This window comes from Apodemus sylvaticus, chromosome 4 (genome assembly GCF_947179515.1).
Source record: "Apodemus sylvaticus chromosome 4, mApoSyl1.1, whole genome shotgun sequence".
Classification (NCBI taxonomy): Eukaryota; Metazoa; Chordata; class Mammalia; order Rodentia; family Muridae; genus Apodemus; species Apodemus sylvaticus.
Genome location: NC_067475.1, coordinates 85,272,000 through 85,290,799, shown reverse-complemented (window position 1 = coordinate 85,290,799; position 18,800 = coordinate 85,272,000). Strand labels below are relative to the sequence as shown.

General features: G+C 44.6%; 1 protein-coding gene across 3 annotated transcripts in view; it reads left to right on the top strand.

Annotated features, from left to right (window-relative positions):
- Positions 1 to 942: 942 nt before the first annotated feature.
- Map9 (microtubule associated protein 9) overlaps positions 943 to 18,800 on the top strand; it is a 33,548-nt gene continuing 15,690 nt past the window's right edge. For 2 of the 3 annotated variants that reach the window (XM_052180302.1, XM_052180300.1), the window contains exons 1-7: positions 943 to 1,148; positions 1,887 to 2,036; positions 2,804 to 2,888; positions 6,552 to 6,875; positions 11,718 to 11,935; positions 14,683 to 14,776; positions 17,421 to 17,665. In XM_052180302.1, the coding sequence (XP_052036262.1) occupies positions 1,962 to 2,036; positions 2,804 to 2,888; positions 6,552 to 6,875; positions 11,718 to 11,935; positions 14,683 to 14,776; positions 17,421 to 17,665 (1,041 nt within the window). In that variant the 5' untranslated portion in view covers positions 943 to 1,148; positions 1,887 to 1,961. The remainder of the gene's footprint in view (positions 1,149 to 1,886; positions 2,037 to 2,803; positions 2,889 to 6,551; positions 6,876 to 11,717; positions 11,936 to 14,682; positions 14,777 to 17,420; positions 17,666 to 18,800) is intronic. The other variant, XM_052180301.1, reaches the window with a different exon arrangement.

Genomic DNA, 18,800 nt, shown 5'->3' with positions numbered 1-18,800 from the left:
TTGCAAATATCATTTAGGAACCTTTTTCTCACTATACTTCATATTTATTTTTGTGTATTTAAATTTTCTATTTGCTGATTTATTAAATCTATTTGTTAGTGTTATTTTTAAAAAAATACTGTGGAGATACAGAAACAAGTTTAGTTACTAGTTAATGAATTGATTCTGACATACTTTTTTCAAGTTAAAAATAGGTGAAATCTGTGTAACTTTAAAAGTTTAAGTGTTTTGTGTATTAATATTAATAATTAAATGACAACGATATTGATTCTGTCAGCAGTATTTTGTCCAGCCTTCTCGCCTGTTTTTTATTTGCTGACTTATTTTTTAATCAGATTATCTGCTAAATATAGAAAGAGGAAACTTTCCATCAAAGATGTGAACCAGGCTCTGGGCTGCGTGTATATATGGGATACTTTAGCACATACAGCCTTCCTGCTTGTAGCCGCCCAGCTCCCCTGCTGCTGGAACTGCATTGGTTACAAGAAGCGACCACGCGTATTATTAACTGAATGCAATTCTAAACATTTCCCAATATTTCGCTATATATTCACCGCAATCCTTTAAGGAGGCAGTCTTATAATTATTAGTTTCTTATCAAATCATAGAGACCTTAAATTGTATAGACCAAGAATCAAACATGCAGTTTGACTCCGAAGATTGCAGACGTCACTTCCACGTCATTCTGTTGGGTCCGCTGACGCTGCACTGACTCACGCACTCCACTTCCTAACTAGCAAAAGGAAGCTTTGCGTCGTGGTCACGCAAGACCTGCCTATAAACAAGGACTCTGATCTGGAGCACTCAAGGTTCCTTGTGGCGTGATGGCAGAGGGCCGGTCTTGTTTCCTAGGTAACAGCCATTGCACACCAGCTGATAGGGCACCGCGCTCCCAACACCTCCACCAGTGATGTCACTTCCTTGGTCTGGGCGGTTGTCCCAGCGACGCAGGCGGAAAGGCGGTGTTGGGTACCCTAGAGACCAGGCAGTTGGAAGTCACTTCCTCCCGGGGACGCTGTTGCCTAGCAACTCCCTTCCGCCTCCATCTTTTGCCCCGCCTCCAGTTTATTCCAATACCTGGTTTCCGAGACCGCGAGGCCCGGGCGGTGGGTGACACTTGTGCTAGAGCATAGCCGCTGGGTTCTCAGGTGGTCACAGGGGCCCGGGTGCACGGGGAGCGGGGTGGATGCAGGAGGCGCGGGCCGTGGTACGTGGAGGAGCCGAGGGGACCGCGCTGGGTGTGCGGGGCCCTGGCGCGTGCTGGGCCGGGAGCCGCGCGGAGCTGGGGACGCGGACGCCACCTGGCCAGCCCGGGGCGCCCTGGGCGGTGGCCGGCGATCCAAAAGGGCCTCCGAAGTCACGCGCTAGAAAGAGACTTTAATGCAGCCTGATGTGATGCAGCTTAGTGTGGAGATGTCGTTGTGTGTCTATCTAAGAGCAAAGAAATGGCTTGGGAAAATGTCGCTGCTGCTTGTGGTTAAGCATTGTTTTGAATACTGTTATATGCAAGCCATTTCCGGGGCTGGGAACCTTGACAGTCCTCCGGGTTGCGGTTCCTGGTGGCAGCTGCAATGCTATATGTTTTTAATAATAGAAAGGTGAAATTGTTCAGCAACATTTTGTTATTATGTAGTTCATTTATTCTTAAAATAGGTGTAGAACAATAACTTCCTCATGCATTTTCTTTTCGTGAAAACAAATTGGTTGTGGAAATTTTATGTCCTTAACAAAAAACGCTGTTACATTTTTAGGTGAACATATTGTGCAATGATTAGAGCTATTTCTCTTTCTTTGGAGCAGGGTTGGGGGGGCACTAATCCCAGGGATAGAGTATCTCGGTCATGTAAAAAGTCTAATTCTTTTAAATATTTGTGTATATATTTCAGCCACCATCAGAAGTTGAATGAATTCTTTCAATTATTTATTGATTGTTGTATAAAAGTAGAGGAAAAGGATCCACCATGTCGGATGAAATCTTCAGCACAACTTTGGCATATACCAAGAGTCCAAAAGCTACCAAGAGAACTTCTTTTCAGGTAAAATATGGCAAAGCATTTGGTTTTGACTGTGCTATTACTGAGCACTTGGCGGTTTCTCACAGGGTCTGGCATGAAGCGGGAGGAGTCCTGGCTCAACTGTTAGTGTGTTGTAGGTCGCCTGTCAACTTTGGACTCCAGTATTATGACACCCATCTGTGGGATCCTGTCTTCAATATTGGCTTCCAGGTTGAAAGCCAAAGAGTGACTTCAGAGCTCATCTCTCTCTAGATTTTGGTTTCATTGTGTAAGCATAACAAGGTCTTACTGTGTGGACGCTGCCTCCAACTCTTCTTCTGAGTTTGTCACATCGATTATGCCCATCTCTGTAATACACTTAAAGGACCAGTTCGATGCTCAGGGCGTGCCTCAGTAGTAGGCTCTGTGCCCGCCATGTCTTTTCAAACCCAAACAGTTACCTCCCTCAAAATGTACACGTCTCTAACAGAATGTCAGTTTCTAATAAATCTAATCTAAATTGATACCCCTGTCATTCATTAGCATTTAGCTCAGATTGTAACCTGCAATTAATTTATCTAATACTAGTAGTCACTTCCTGTTTAACTACGAATCCCAGAGGAGATGGCACAATTCTGCGCTGAGTTTGATGACTTGGGTACATTGTATAGTGTAGACTTGGAGTAAAGTTAGGTGAATGAAACTTAAATGTGAATGCAGAATAATCGAGTATTGTTTGTTTAATGATCTCTTCTAAGTATGAGACAGCCCTGCTTGAATGGGAATTGACATTACTGATCTCATTGCAGGATGAGCTGATCAGAGCGATTACAGCCCGGTCAGCCAGGCAGAGAAGCTCCGAATACTCCGATGACTTTGACAGTGATGAGCTTGGTATGTAAGGGAGTAGCCAAATGAGCCGGTGTCCGGTGTTTTGCTTCCTTGGTTACATTTCACTTGTCCCGCAACCTCTCATGATAAATCTGCCTATGAATTCACTAGTTTCAGAATTCTATGTGTGCAGCGAGTTAGGAAGGCACTCTTAAGTTTCAAGAAGCGTACAAATTACCTCTGCTTATTTCTAGATGTGAGTTTAAAGTATTACTAGGTCTATAGTACAATGTTGTCTTAGGACTAAGCTATCTGAGGAAGTAGTTTCGTCTTTAAGAGTTCTACATTTGTATTGTGACCAGAGTTGAGGTTAAACAGTGGTGCTTCAGTAATGCTTTTGTGTCGCAGACCGACCTGGGGCTGTAAGAGCGAGTACGGTAACTGATTTTCTGTTGCTGGTATAAAGCACCATGAGCAAAGGTGACTTCAGAGAAAGAGTTCATTTCAGTTGACAGTTCAAAGTGATGTGAGTCCTTCGTTGGGGGGCGGACATGGCAGAAATTTGATGGATTGGAGGCAGGAGCAGGAAGCTAAGATGCTCCTTCAACAGCAGACACACAGAGCAGAAAGAGACTGGAATTGTGTCAAGGCTGTGACTGCTCAAAGCCCGCTCCCAGAGACATCCTTCATCCACAAGCCAGAACCTTCTCCACAAACGGTGCCGCCAACTGGGGACTGGGTAGTCAAGGTCCGGAGTCCATGGCAAACAGTCTCATTCAAGCCACCATATCCCACTTTCTGTAACCCGTAGATTCCTGGCCAATGCAAACTGCAGTTAGTTAAAATTCCCCCATAGTCTTTAACATTTTCTGCACTGTTTAAAATTCTTCTGAAGTCTCTCCTGAGACTCAGGGCAATTGATTAATTGTAACCTCCTGAAAAAAATCGAAATGCAAAATACATGCTTCTGTTATGTAATGAGCTAGGATATATGTACATACATACATACATACATACATGTAGACAGACAGACAGACATTACTATTCCAAACAAGAAGAATGGGGACATAGTAAGGACATAGTGGACTAAAGCAAGACTGAAACACAGCAGGGCACACTGGAAGCCCTGTGGCTCGGTGTCTAGTGTCTGGGACTGTAGCTGGCTCTGTTCCTCGAACTCCCCTGCCTGCTGCGCATGTCTGCCTTGCGGTTCTAACCCCGTATGTAACACTCTTTGGCAGAGCCCCCGTGTTCTGCATCTGTAACATCTTGAGGTCCCTAGCACAGCCCCAGCTTCACTTTCACACTTTCATGCAGCGGCCTTTTGCCCTCTCGGGGCTGACATGCATACACCGCCCTGCCTTAGCTCGCCTGGCCTAGGAGCCTCTCTACTACCCATAGGAGGAGAGTCTGTGATCCCCCCACTATTCCATACTTTGTGCCTCCAAAGTCAGTAGCAGGTGATGATACTGTCAGTTTGGCTGCCAGCTTGGGGCAGGCATCCACTCCCGTGAATCACACCCTTTTATCAAGTTGCTCTCTGGAAGCAGGAAATTCCTGAGGCCCTTTCACAACTGGAAACGTAGCTCCTTAGCTGGGAGGGGACTTAGCCTGAGGGCGCCTTTCCCTTTGCCCCAGTGCAGAGCTGGGGGCCTCTGCGCTCTTCCAGCACAAGCTGGGCGAAAACATTGTTTCCCAGTGATGCTTTCCTGTCCAGGCTGAGTTTCTTTCTGCCCTATATAGGCAAACCCAGATTCAACAGGATGCTGGCTTCAAGTTTTCTCTACTAAGAAATTATTCATTACTTTCTTTTTAAAAAAAAAAAATGTATTGAATATATTCTTCATTTACATTTCAAATGTTATATCCTTTCCCGGTCTCCACCCCCATCCCAGGAGACCCAACCCATCCTCCCACTCCCTGCCTTCAAGAAGATGCCCCTCCTCCCAACCCACTCCCACCCACCCCCCTCAATTTCTCTACTCTGGCGCATCTATTGAGCCTTCATAGGACCAAGGACCTTTCCTCCGACCAATGCCCGCCCAACAAGACAGGGCATTCCTCCTCCACACTTGTGGCTGGAACCGTGTGTACCCCTTGGTTGATGGCTTAGTCTCTGGGAGCCCTGTGGGGGTCTGTTTGGCTGACATCATCTTTTTAATTTAGTGTATTATTTTGCTTTCTGTGGCTGTGATAAAACTCTAGCCAGCACCAGCTTGTGGAGGTGAGGGCTTATGTGGTTTCCATTTTCCCATAATTCATCATGGAGATATGTCAGGGCAGGAACTCAGTCAGGAACCTAGAGCTAGGAACTGAAGCAGACCCGGTGAAGGAACACTGCTAAGTATCTTAGTCCTCGGCAGCTTGTTCATCTTGCTTTCTTATACTACCCAGGGATAACAGTGCTCACAGTGGGCTGGACCCTCCCTTGTCAATCATTAATCAAGAAAATGCCTTAGAGATTTGCCCACAGGACAGTGTGTCGGACACAGTTCTTCACTATGTTTTTCTCTTCATGCATACTCTAGTTTGTGTCAAGTTAACAAAAACTAGCCAGCACATTTATCCTCAGGCAAGCGCTCAAGACAAGGGCCAGATTCTTCACCAAGATATCACAGGAATGGCCTCTATCCTAGATGCCGTTAAAGTCCTTGCTTCCTCCAGAAACTTCCTGACCTTTACAGTTCCGATTATTCTCAGAACATCCATCTTTAAGGGTTTAAATCTATTCTAATCCAAAGTTCCAAGGTGTTCCACATTCCTCCAAAGAACAGCATGGTCAGCTTTATGACAGCAACAGTCCCCTCTCTGGTGCCAACCTCTGCATTAGTTACTTTTCTGTCACTGTGCTAAACCACCAAGACCAAAATGGCTTAAAGAAGAAAGTTTATTTAAATTTATGGTTAAAGAGAGAGGCCAGTCTGTGGTAGGAACAACATGGCAGAAAGTTGCAGGCCTGCGTGGCAGAGCTGGAAGCTGAAAGGGAACATCAACTGCAGACAGGAAGCAGAGAACCAACTGGAAATGGACCAAGGCTGTGGTCTTCCAAAGCCTGTCCTTAGTGATGCAGTTCCTCCACAAGGCAGTGGGAGATCTCCCCTCCAAACAGTGCCACCCACCGGGGTCCCAGTGGTAAAGTCACTGAGCCTTTAGGGAATGTGCTCAGACCACCAGTGTGGGTCATTTTGGGGGGAAAAAAGACGCTTCACATCAATACATTAACTTGGTTTCTTTTAAGTGAGCAAATCATTGTACTTTAGGTTTCCGGTATAATCATGTAGAATTCTGACTTTGAAGTTAAGTTTGTTATTTTGTAATATCCACTGGATAAAAGTTCTCTGTAAAAGTATTCTGAATAGCCATTAACTCCCGTGTGTCTGGCTAGGTTGGTCTTCTGTATTAGACTGTAGTCTTTTGGGATCGGTGCCATATTGAACAGCCTTTGAGGGGTGTTTCCTCCCCCAGTAAACCCCATGCTGTAGGCATTTGGTAAACATTTTGAATAAGTTAATGAAACTTAGACTATATTTGATAATTGCTAATGAGGCCGACGTAGGTTAGCTGGTTTCAAGAGTTACAAACTAAATATGGACCCATTTGGGGTTACAGGCTTATTTCTAGCTATTTCTGTTTTTGAAGGTAGACTTGCTTTTCAAAGAAATAGAGTATAACTTTTGTATGTTTAAAATGCACTGCTGAAAACACCTTTTCTTGTTCCTATTTCAGTTTCTTTAGGTGAATTTTCAGATACCTCAACAGATGAAAGTCTAGTTAGAAAAAAGATGAATGATTTTCATATATCTGACGATGAGGAAAAAAATTCTCCAAGACTGTCTTTTTTGAAAACGAAGAAAGTAAACAGGGAAATATCCAAAGATGGTGTAGACTCCGTCATTCTGGACAGTGAAGGCACATCACCAGATGCCCAAGAAGACATGACTGAAAACTCCTTCCCCAAATCTCAAAGTGATGATCGAGAAGTTGGCAGAGAGATCTTTACAGCAAAGCCTGCACCCAGGCTGCCCCCCATCAAAGGAAGTGCACTTTCAGGTAACTGGGGAAATTACTGTCCTGTTTCCAGAATATCCATTTCAGGATAACCTGTCACAAATGCTTTTTTGTGGTGGCTAATATATTTAACTTTCCAGCTTCTCAGCCATAACTTAGTAACATAGCTACAAAGGCCCATTGTATGATCACTCTGGAGTCTGTGCTGAGGCTGGAGAGAAGGCTCATGCTTTACATGGTAGTTGGGACCAGTAACATCAGGTAAAACTTTATTTCAGATGTATGTTAAAGGACGACCCTTCCATCCCTGTGCATCCTGGGAACCTGACAAGAATAAAAATAAAGCAGAGACCACCAGAAAAGTGGGCAAGGCATTGCTACATGTTAGCTGTGCGTGACTCAGGCAAAAGAGTTTCAGTTGCTCGAGCTCCGTGAGTGGGAGGGCAAACCTGCTTTTCTTGTCCTGCAAACTGCTTTAGGAATCTTTTGAAGTAGCCAGAAAAAGCCATCAAATGTAAGCTGACAGCAGCAGGAGGCTGGACTGACTTTTAACCTGTGCTTTCCAAGTGTGGTGGGGTAATCATAGGTGGAAAGGAACATAGTAGCTATGTTATTAAGACTATATAAGGACTCCGGGTATTGCACTGTGATCAAGTGCTTGCCCATCGTATGTAGCGAGTCCTAAATTTGATCCCAGAGCTGACTAGAGAGATAAGTTAAATAGGAAGACAGAGAAGAAATGTGAATATTGCAGCAAACTTTAGCCTGGGTGTGTATAATTATCAGTTTACTGTAGGTGTCAAACAATACGCCACCTAGTTAATGTGTTTTTAAAGCTATGGTAGAGCCTGATATTTTAGTGCACACTCGAAGTCCTAGCACTCTAGATCCTGAGACAGGAGAATTGCTGTGACTTTGAGGCCAGCCTGCCCATATAGATGTGGACTTAAAAATAAGACCTTGGCTAAACTCCTGGGTGGGGAAGCTACAGTAAAGGTGAATTAAAATGAGTAAGGCAATACTCCATTCTAACCACAAGGTGGCAGCAAAATCCGCATGCACTGGCAGGTGTGGATGGGTTCAGTTCCCCACCCCCCACCCCCAGCTGAAAACCACTAAGTAGAGAATTTCCTTAGGGTTGAGACAAAGCATTTCAAATGAAAAGAACTTACTTTTTTCCATGATCACTTGAAAGCATTTCTGGAAATAGAATTGGGGCATAAAATATACTAAAGTCATCGGGTGTTTTCAGCGCAAAGAATAACAATTGAGACTAGTGGCCCTAAAACATGTCAGGCACAGAGAATTCCTGAAGCATCTCAATGAAGGATGAGCACACGGCTAATTCATTCATGAAAACAGGAATGCACCTCCTGGCTTTAGCTGTACTCTCTAAGTCTTCGATATCTTCTTTCATGGAGTGTTTGGAACTTGATATTTGTAATGTGAGTCGTAGCTCAGTGGTAGACCATGGCCAAACCCTCGGGAAGCCTCTGGTTCCACCCTGCCCCATGAATTCCACTGATAGCTTTCTCCGCCCCTGCTTTCCTTTGTACGGACTGTGGTAACCAGACTCTGCCTGGCGGAGCAGCGGTCACAAGGACTGTCTTTGTTTGCTAGGGGCTCGCAGGTGCTGCAGTTAGCGTGTTTCTGCACTCACCTCGGGTCTACAGTTAGTGGAGCTGTTAGCCTTGGGCATAATTCAGCCTTGACCTCATTTATTCATTGTAAAAAGGAGATGTTAGTTTAAACACTTCTAAGAGCTTCAGTACTCAGGAGTTAAAACTCAACAATTAAATTATTTTCTACTTTTGAAGTGCTCAGAACAGTACTAGAATAAGTGAAATGTTATTAATATTTAGCACCTTTTCATTACAAGTTATCAATTTGTGTGCGTATTCAGAACTCATTGTGTTTCCTATGCGACAAACTGGTGATAAGCAAGAACAGAACTCGAAAACAGTTTACCAGTCGGCCAAGACCTTAGAGTTTAGTAAAAAAAACTATATAAAAGTTATAGTAAGAATGGCAGAAAGTGGAAGTCTGAGTGACCTGAAAACTTCAAGGGAGGTGGAGGAGGAGGAGGAATAAAATGTGTGGTGTGTGGGCTGGGGCCTGTGATAAATTAGCAGAGGGGAGGTGGGAAAGGTGGATCATGAAATATTTATTAACCTGAAAAAATGATATGGATGTTGTCAAGGAAAAGCTTCCCCCAGAGAATTACAACTGTGATTGACAAGCCTATGAATGAAACTGGAAGATGTCATTGCCACCGCCGTCAGTGCTTACTGGGCGCTGAGTGTTTGTCAGGCCCTGCCCTGTAGACTTGTGGTGTCTTCTCACACTGCCTCCACAGGAAGTTAAGGGAAAACCCTTGACTGAGTTTGCTTTCTGTTGCACCATCACTAGAAGCAACTTGGCAAGTGTCTTAATTATGGTTTCGATGGTCGTGAAGATATATATTACCATCATCACAGGAACTCCCATAAAAGAAAAGATTTAATTGGGACTGGCGAGGATCAATCCATTATCATCATGGCAGGAAACATGGGGGCATGCAGGCAGACATGGTGCTGGGAAAGGAGCTGAGAATTTACATCTTGATCAGCAGGCAGCCAGAAGAAAGAGAGAGACAGAGATTCCCATTGGGCTTGGCTTGAGCATTTAAAACCTCAAAGCCCACCTCCTGCAACACATTTTCTTTAACAAGGCCACACCTACTGCAGCTAGCCCACACCTCCAAGTGCCACTCCCTCCCATTCAAACTTGAGTCTTTGGGAGCTGATCCAATTCTAAGTAGCACAAGGAAGAAAGCATTTATTAAATTAGCATCCGCAACCTGGGATAGCCAGGGCAGGAGCCTCACTCGGGAGCCCAGGGCAGGAGCTGAAGCAGAGGAATACCTACTGAGCGCTCCCTTGCTCAGCCTGCTTTCTTATACAGCCCTGGAACGCTTGCCAAGAATAACACCATGCTCAGTGGGCTGGGTGTTTGCACACTGATCACTAATCAGAAAATGGCCACAGACTTGCCTGTATGTCAGTTTCTCAGTGGAGATTCTCTCCACACAGACATGTGTAGGTTGACAATATACGATCCACGCAGCTCTTCCCAGTTTCTACTGGGAAGCTAATGGAGACAAGTGTCAGAGCTAAAAGGAAAGCAGGGGGCCTCTAAAGGGGTCAGACTCACAGAAACTGAAAGTAAAACAGGAGTTGCTGGGGACTGGAGGAAGCAGATCATTGGGCATTTCTATTCTACAGTATACGGTATCCAGTCTGCAAGGCGAACACGTCCGAGAGATGAGTTCAACATTATGCCATAGTCAGTACTGTGCTGAGCATAAGCAAGTATTTTAGGAGCTAGCTCATGACACAATGCAAGCAAAAATAACTTAACGGCTTCTTGGCACAGTGATTGGAGCTGAGGCTCAAACACCACGCACATCTGTTAGAAGAGAAGCAAGGAGCAGGTGTTTTAGGCATGGACATGTGCCTTGAGAAAGATGTGATTGTCGAGAGTCTGTGCCTGCCTGCAAATCAGATATGGTCCCCGTGTCCCCAGAACACAAGTTCCAAAGTGGAAGAGCCAGGAAAGAGGCAGCACCGGTGGTCAGCAATAGGACAGGGACACCTTCGATGCTGTTCACAGGACACTGAGCATTGCTGTTTTAGGGTTGGATGAGGAGGAGCCCCAAGGACTCTGTAGAGAGGAATGATGGGGTTTATTGTCAGTATCAGAGAAGCAGTATTTAGAAAGAGGTAAGATCCAGGAGTGGGGAGGACACAGAATAAGGGAGACCAGTTTGTATTGGTGGACCCTTTGAGTATATAATGCATTGGTTGTGATCTCCAACCACATCTTTCTCAAGGCACGTACGTGTCCATGCCTAAAAGGGAAAGTGACTTAGGCTGGCTCTTACCTGCTGGGTTGAATACTGGCCAGAATTTATGAAGAGCTAAGACAAGCAGTGGGGCACAGTGGCATCATTTTGACATGGCTTCGGAGTCTTCTAGCAACATTCATGAGACATTCCTAATCCCCGGTGAGGTGTGTGTTGGATTAGCTCAGTTTTAAAGTTATAGAAGAATAAATTGGGAGACATAAATACATAGGACTGGCAAAATTTAGCTTAAAAATAGTAAAATCTCCCCATCAATGTTTGGTAGCTGAAAGTATGCCAGCCACAGATTGTTTACATTTTAAGAAAGAATAGAATTCACTGTAAGAGTGGCTTGTGAAATTTCTCTTCTGTATCTAAGATGCCGGGCATTGAACTCACTTTTCCTGGGTGCTAAGCACCTTGTGCTCCACCATCACCACTGATTGTTAAGTGCCTGTTAGACCGTCGTAATTGCTAATTCTGGATGGAAGAGCTCTCTCACGGCAGAGCTGCCTGCATCTCTTCCTTCAGTGAGAGGCCTCCCATCCCCTGAAGGGCAGGATCTTTCTCTGCGTGATTGGAACAACACTTACCTTTGCCTTGCCCAGTTATGTACAAAGAATCCTAGCCTTTGTCTCCCTACAAAGCATTTGGACGGAGACCTTGCTCCGGAATGGTTAAAAGGCTGGTGGTGCATGGAGGGCCTGGCTTCAGAGCTTTCATTTTGTAGAAAGAAGATGGTATGGTGGTTTATGTTTTGGAAAATGTTTTTAACACTATATGAACTCATAAAGCCAACATGGACTTTTTATAAAACTGAATTACACTAATTAGCTAATTACAGGATGGAAACCTTTCCAGGATTTTGATTGTGAACTCTCAGCTCTCTGGGCTGTAGTTGGTGGAGAAGTGTGTGCTCACTGGATTCCCTGAGCACTGTGACATCTCCTGGAGGGGAGCTGAAGCTGCGGTCAGCTTCATACACTCGTTTTCTTTTTCAGGGGAAAACAGTCTCAATGCAGATGGCCACTTTAAGCCTTCTCCCCGGCCAAGGAGCATGGTGAAAAAGAGCAGCCACATCAAGGAAGGAATCAGACCAGGAGTTGATAAAGAACATTCCTCAAGTGAAGACTCTGCTCCCACACCTTCCCTTCCAAGGCAGAATGGCCCAGAGTTGCAAACTGAGGAAAAAGTATACTCAGAAAACCTGGATCTTGAGGTTGGCATAATGTGGAACTATTGAATTGTACTTCACTTCAGACCTGTTTTGTGTGTGTGTGTGTGTGTGTGTGTGTGTGTGTGTGTGTGCGCTGAGTGTCTGTGTGTGTGTGTCTGTGTGCTGTCTGTGTGTGTTTTTCATTTTTTTTTTTGCAATTGGTAAAGAAATCTCATTTCTTTAGTACACTAGATCCTATTGAGCCTAAAATTCCCTTAACTGAAAATGTAGGATGGTTTTACATGCCACTCGAAAGCTATAACATATCAATTATAGTGAGATGCATCCGATTTCAGAGAAGGTGAAATATTAAAATAATTTTCCCTTTCTGGATATTTATAGTGTAGCCTATTTGAATGATAATAATTTACATGATTATGTATTCATCTTTGCTTACATAACCTTGGCTAAGGACGTTTTAGTTCACTTCCTTCATTTGGCTGGATTTGCTCTCAGGGTACTGCTCTGTCTCCTGTGGGACCTGATACATTCCCAGGTTTCTATGAGGCGCTATGATTTCGGTGTCACCAGGGAGATCACCTCTCTGTAGTCCACTGTGAAAAGCTAACTTCACGCTCATGTCTCAGACAAGTACATTTCTTGGGATCTGCTTGGGCAGACCCAGGAAGATGAGCAGGAAGCAGCCTGGCCAGGTTTCCATCTCTTTCCACTCATCTGCAGTGTGGGTGTGGAAGGGTGAGCTCAGAGAGGTGGTGTGGACAGACCTCAGGACCCTGAGTCCATGGATTTCCACCTGTAAGTCAGACCCCAGAGTCAAGTCTCCTTTAGAGCTGACAGTGATCTGTGGCTAGGTTTTAATTTTGTCCTAAAAAAATCAGAGAGGAACCCAAACAGTGATTTTATATATTTAATATAATTACCTGCTCAAGTGAATATGGTTTGTTTCCCTGTAGATGCTGGAACAAAATACCATATGCCAGGAGACTGAGAGTGGAGGAAGTTTGTTTTTGTAGTTCTGAAATCTAGGTTTCAGGCTACCCTCCCTAAGGCCCTAGACAGGACTTCTCTTCTTACCTCTTGCACCTTCTGGTGGGTGCCAGCATCTGTTGGCCCTCCCTGGTCTAAAGAGGCATCACACCACCCTGCCTTCATCACCAGGCCCTGTGCCTCTGTATTCCTCCTCTTTTCCTAAAACAGATACTGTCGGAGTTAGGACAGTATGCCTTCATTGTAACTACAATCACATTTGCAAATATGGTACATACAGACACAGGTCACTGGGTGGACATGAGTTGGGGAAGGAGGCTCAGTTTATAGAGGTACAGAGTCTTAACCATAAGTGTTGCTCTGTATTCCCATACGCCCTAACCGTAACGACCGTGATGTGTGTGTGCACTCCTTTTTGTTTGGAAGTAACAGCACAGTATGACAAAAGCCTCCCAAGAACGTAAGCCGCATCTCCCCACGGCCCCAGCCCAGCTCTCCCCGCAGGTTTTCCTCAGCCTTGTCAGCACATGGCTGGTGTTTTAGGTAGGACTTCGTGTCTGTAAGTCACGGAGTGTTTCCATGCTCTGAGGTGGCCTTGAGGCCTCCTTCATGTGGTCTGACATAACCCATAATGAAGAACTTCTGTCTTGCTGGACACTATTTTTAGCAAATAAATGTTCCCTATTGCTCACTGTAAGTCTCCCTGGCTCTTCTCTCATACTTTAAGGTCTCTCTCAGGACTAGGCCAGAGCCTCTCTCCTGGGTGTGGAACTGTTGTCAACCTACTGCTTGGTTTCAAGTGCCCACTGGTTCTCAAGCTCCCTCATGTCTGTGTAAGCTCCCATAGTGCCTCACCTCCTCCTCAGCCCCAGATATCATGCCAGATACTGACACCGAGGAGGTGAGAGTGAGGGACATTGGCTTCCTCTCTGTCCTCCCCTTGCCTTTCTTCAGAGTGCAGACCAGGTGCAGGGGGGATGCTCATGTTGCTCCTACATGTTCCTCACTGAAGCCATGATTGGTCAATTGTCATTTTTGTGATTTGGTTTGTTACCCTTTTGTTAAACCTCTCGTGTGTGTGTGTGTGTGTGTGTGTGTGTGTGTGTGTATTTTAAGGATATTGTTATATGAGTTTTTTTTCAAGATGTGATCAGGTTTGAATGTTAGTCAGATGGGATTATCTGTTACTGTGTTTGTGTATCTGTGCCTTCTCTCTTTGTTACAAGTTTGTTATGAAACACACAGTTTGAAAAGTTAAATTAGAAGTTTCACCTGAGTTTTCTTTGCAGAGACATTGTGCCATCAACTTTGTTTTTGTTTTTTGTTTCTTTCTTATTTCTGTCTTGTTTTACATTGCATCTATTTACTATTTTTATTCATTGCCTCCGTGCACCTGTGCATGCTTTGGCTTGCCTGGGGTGGACAGAGGACAAGTTTGTGAAACCTAAAATCTTCTGGCCTCTTGTGGGTGGGGATTGAACCCCATGGGTCAGGCTCGTGAAGCAAGCGTTTCATCTCCTGAGCCATCTTACTGGCCCTTGGTGTTTCCTTCCTGAGAGTTTGGCATGTGCTGTCCAGGGCATAAGGGAATGTCAGGTCCACAGGAGCTGAGGTTACAGATGGTTGTGAGCTGCCCACATGCATTCTAGGAGCTGAGCTGGGGTCCTGTGGAAGAGCCTGTGGAAGAGCAGGGAGAACTCTTAACCTTTGAGCCAACTTTCTAGAACTAACTACAGCATGAATGGTTCTCTTGCCTCTGGGAGTCCTCGGGGCTAACCTTATCTGGTAATACTTTTTAATAGGACTCGCTCTTACAAAGTCTGACCTCATCTTCCCTCAAAGAAAGCCCTGGAGATGGCGCGTCACCAGGACCTCAGGAAAAGGCACCCATGAAAGGTAGTGACACATCTTACTATACCTTCTGTGTGAGCTTCATATTCCTTAGTCTCCTGTATTTCGATTATTTATGGGAAAGGTATTTTTGTTCTTCGAGTTTTAATCTTGACTATGCAATTGACTGGGTGACTTCAGAACACAGAAGTTAATTTCCCAGTGCCTCTGATTGTCCAATGTTCCTGTTTCAAAAGGCTCTTTTGAAAATTAAGTGTTAACCTGCTTTTATGCCTCCAACATACTGGCAAAGACAGCTGGAGAGATCATTTAAGGAGAACCTGTATTTTGTATGTGTTGCTTTAACCATGCAGATAACAGAACATAATACCTGGACCTTTTGTCCAGACATAGACACCTGGACAGAGTAGCAAGCCTCTCTGGGCCTGTGAACTACCCTTAGATGGCCATGGTTGTGACAATTTTAAAAATCAGGAATGCATATGGAGCCCTGAGATCACTATGAGAGTACACACATACCTGTGTGTACCTGTGTACTGTTAATGCCATTTCTTTTGTTAGTGTTGTAACATGTGTAGCTCAGTACAACTGAAAGCAAGGCTTGTCTGTAGAGACTGTGGTGTGTGGCTAGCATTCCTGAAGTGGTTTGTTTCAGTCACCCTGACACATGGCTAGCCATGGCTCAGAAGGGAGAATCTCAGTTGAGGCGATGCTTCCATCAGAGTAGCCTGTAGGCAAGCCTGTGGCTCGTTTTCTTTATTAATTAATACGGTAGGAGCCACCCCATTATGGGTGATGTCACCCCCGAAATGGTGGTCTTGAGTTGTATTTTAAAAAAAGCCGAGCCAGCCATGAGTGCAAGCAAGCGAGGTATAGCTTTCTTCCATGGGCTCTGCTCCAGGGCCAGCCTTGAGCTGCCCTGGCTTCCCACGTGGACTGTGATCAGGACACATAAGCCAAATAAACTCTTTCCTTCCCAAGTTGTTTTGCTGAGTATTTTATCACAGCAACAGAGAGGCAAACATGGATAAATACTTACTATATAGTGTAATTTTTGTCATTTTACAGATAAAAAAACAAATACAAAAAAACTGAAGTGCAGAGCTATTGAGACACACACCTAAGGTCAGTGGTGACACCTAGTTTGACTCTGACTCCTAAGTCCTGGTTCCTTTCACAGCTCCAAAGATTGCAACAGTGAATCCAGTCGTGGGTGCTCTTCAAACTGGAACACAGCAGCTGTAATGAGGAAGTGGTTTTTAAACTTAGTTGTACCCCCACCCCCAGTAGCTGCGATGAACGCAGCAGAACTAAGACTATGCAGTGACTGGAAGTTAGATCTTGGTGGAAATCAAAACTGCTATCAGACAGGGACTGTTGGCTCCTTCTGTTGGATGTCTCAAAGAGTCATGGAGTCCGCATAAATAGAAGCAGTTCTGTGAAAGCTGAATTTAGTCTTCTGACGTGGCCCTTGAGCCTGTACTGAGGAGGCCTGAGTGTGTAACAAGCCAGGCCTTGGTGCCTTCTTTATGTGAGGATGGCCTGCCTCTGACTAGATCTCTGAGATGAATTACAGCAATCTGTGTGTCTTAGGGTTTTATTGCACGTTAGATACACCATGATCACGGTAACTCTTCTAAAGTCAAACATTTAATGGGCTGGCTTACAGTTTCAGAGGTTCAGTCCATTACTCCAGGGTAGAGAAGCATGGCGGCATGGAGAGACATGGTGCTGGAGAGGGAGCTGAGAGTTCTCCATCTTGATGCACAGGCAGCAGCAGAAGACTGTGTGCTGAACATGCATTAGTGTGGGAGACCTCAGTGTCCATCTCCGCAGTTCCACATACCCTCTAACAAGGCCACACCCATTCCCACAAGGCCACACCTCCTAAGGGCCAAGCATTCAAACACATGAGTCTATGGGAGTCATGCCTATTCCCACCACCACACTGCTTCTCCTCCAACCTGTGCAGTGCACCTGAGCTGTTTGCCTTCCTCATGCTCTTCTAGCTTCAGAATCGTGGACTTTATGAATGGATAGTGGAGTCTCAGGTACTTGATTTGCACATACATCTTCTTTACTTGGGATAATTATTCCATCCTAATCATGCATCTGATGTATTTTCGAAGTATGAGACTTGTGAGATGTTTAATTAGATTGAATAAGCATTTTTGTGTTCATAAATAGAGTGTGTTCAAATTTAATTAGATAACTTGGTTTTGTAAGAAAAGAGAGATTATAGCCAGGCATCATGGCGAACATGCCTACAATTCCAGCACTTGGGAGGTAGAAGAAGATGAGTCAGGGGTTCAAGGTCAGCTTCAGCTGTATAATTCCTCTCTCCAAAAGAAGAGGTCAGCTGTTAAGAGCATGTAGTAATAGCTGTTAATAGCATATCTGTTATTTCAGAGAACCCAAAGCTGTTCCTAGCACCCACATCAGGGATCTCCCAGCTGCTGGAGATTTTGACTCATATGACCTCTGAGAAGGGCATCTGCATTCATAGTCTCACACACACTCACACACACACACACACACACACACAGGAATACACATACACACATGCATGCATTCACTTAAAAGTGAAACATTTTAGAAAGTATGATGACACTTGCTTGAAGCAGAGTAACTGGATCTGTCATGCGCTGCATGGAATGAGGATCTAGTTCTGTGCTCTGCCTCCAAACAGACCTCGATGGAGAACCTACTGAAATCTGGGATTCCTTGATATCAAATGGAAATGAAGGAAGTTCAGTTTTGGTGAACTGTGTTACTCCTGAACTTGAGCAGCCCAAGGAAGGTCAGGTGGCAGCTGACGATCTTGAGGAAGAAAGAGAGAAGGGTGGATTTACAGAAGATGACCTCACCACTGACCCACTGCTCTCCACATCCCCGAGTGTCATAACACCCACTGAGCCAGCAGAGCCGGCCAAGGTAAGGTGGTGATGTATACTATGGTTCTGCAGTGTCACACATGAAATAGGACCATCCAGTGTCTTGTGTCTGTTTTTGCACCTTTCTGCCTTCTGATAGTGCTATTGTATTTTCAGGTAGATGTTACTCGAGTCAATTGACTTTCAAGTTCAAGGAAAGTTTGCCCTTGGGAGAGTGAAGCCAAGTGTTCACTGGAAACTATCAGACACAGTAGTATAATTTAAAATATTACAGAACCATATAGTATATGTGTCTGTAAGTATATGCTTCCTTAGATCAGATCATGCAAAATGCAAATGTCTAGAACAGCTACTCAGTTGTTACACCGGTGAAATTTTAATATCACTTCAAAATATAAACAGTTTTAATGAACAGTGTGAAGAACACTCTGGCTGCAAAGTGAATTCCAAGCCAGGCCAGTGTTTCCCAGTGTCCTTTTTATATCTTCAGGACAGAAACATTATTATAATGTTAGGAACAGATTTGTGTTTTGTATAATAACTGTGATTCTCTATGATAGGATATGTCAGACTACCGTGCCTTTAAATTTTACAGTGTGGCACTGTTAGTCTTTATTTCCTCTGAATTTAATCTTAACCTATTCCAGCATCAGACCGCTAATGACCATGCCTCGCCATTATGAGTGGCTAAGAACTGGTTTATATCATGCATACTGGTGCCTTACATAATACAAATAGGAACATAATGCAAAACCCAAAGTTTAATCAAACCTTATCAAGGAGGCTCATGCGGACACAGTGCAGAAGCACCCGTGCACCACAGGTCTGGGGCTCCGCTCACATTGGCACCCTCACTGTTCTGCTAGGCCATTCCCACCTGTGTGGGACAGGGAGCTGTGTGTCACAAGCGAGAGTCTATTGTAAAATATACACGGGGAATTAGAACAGGGACAAGTCTAAGTTAAAATACACAGTTTACACACCACAGGAAGGTCAGAGTCTTACGAGGTGGTGCTTGGTTTTCTTCTTAGGCTTTTTGAGTGATCCTTCCCACTTTGAACCCAACAGCCCCCCTGGTACAGTTCATTTGCTATTTCCGGCGGCCATGAAAATGACAACCATGCTCCTTAGCACCATCTGATGAGCTCACAAATCCTCCTTTGAATGCAGCTCCT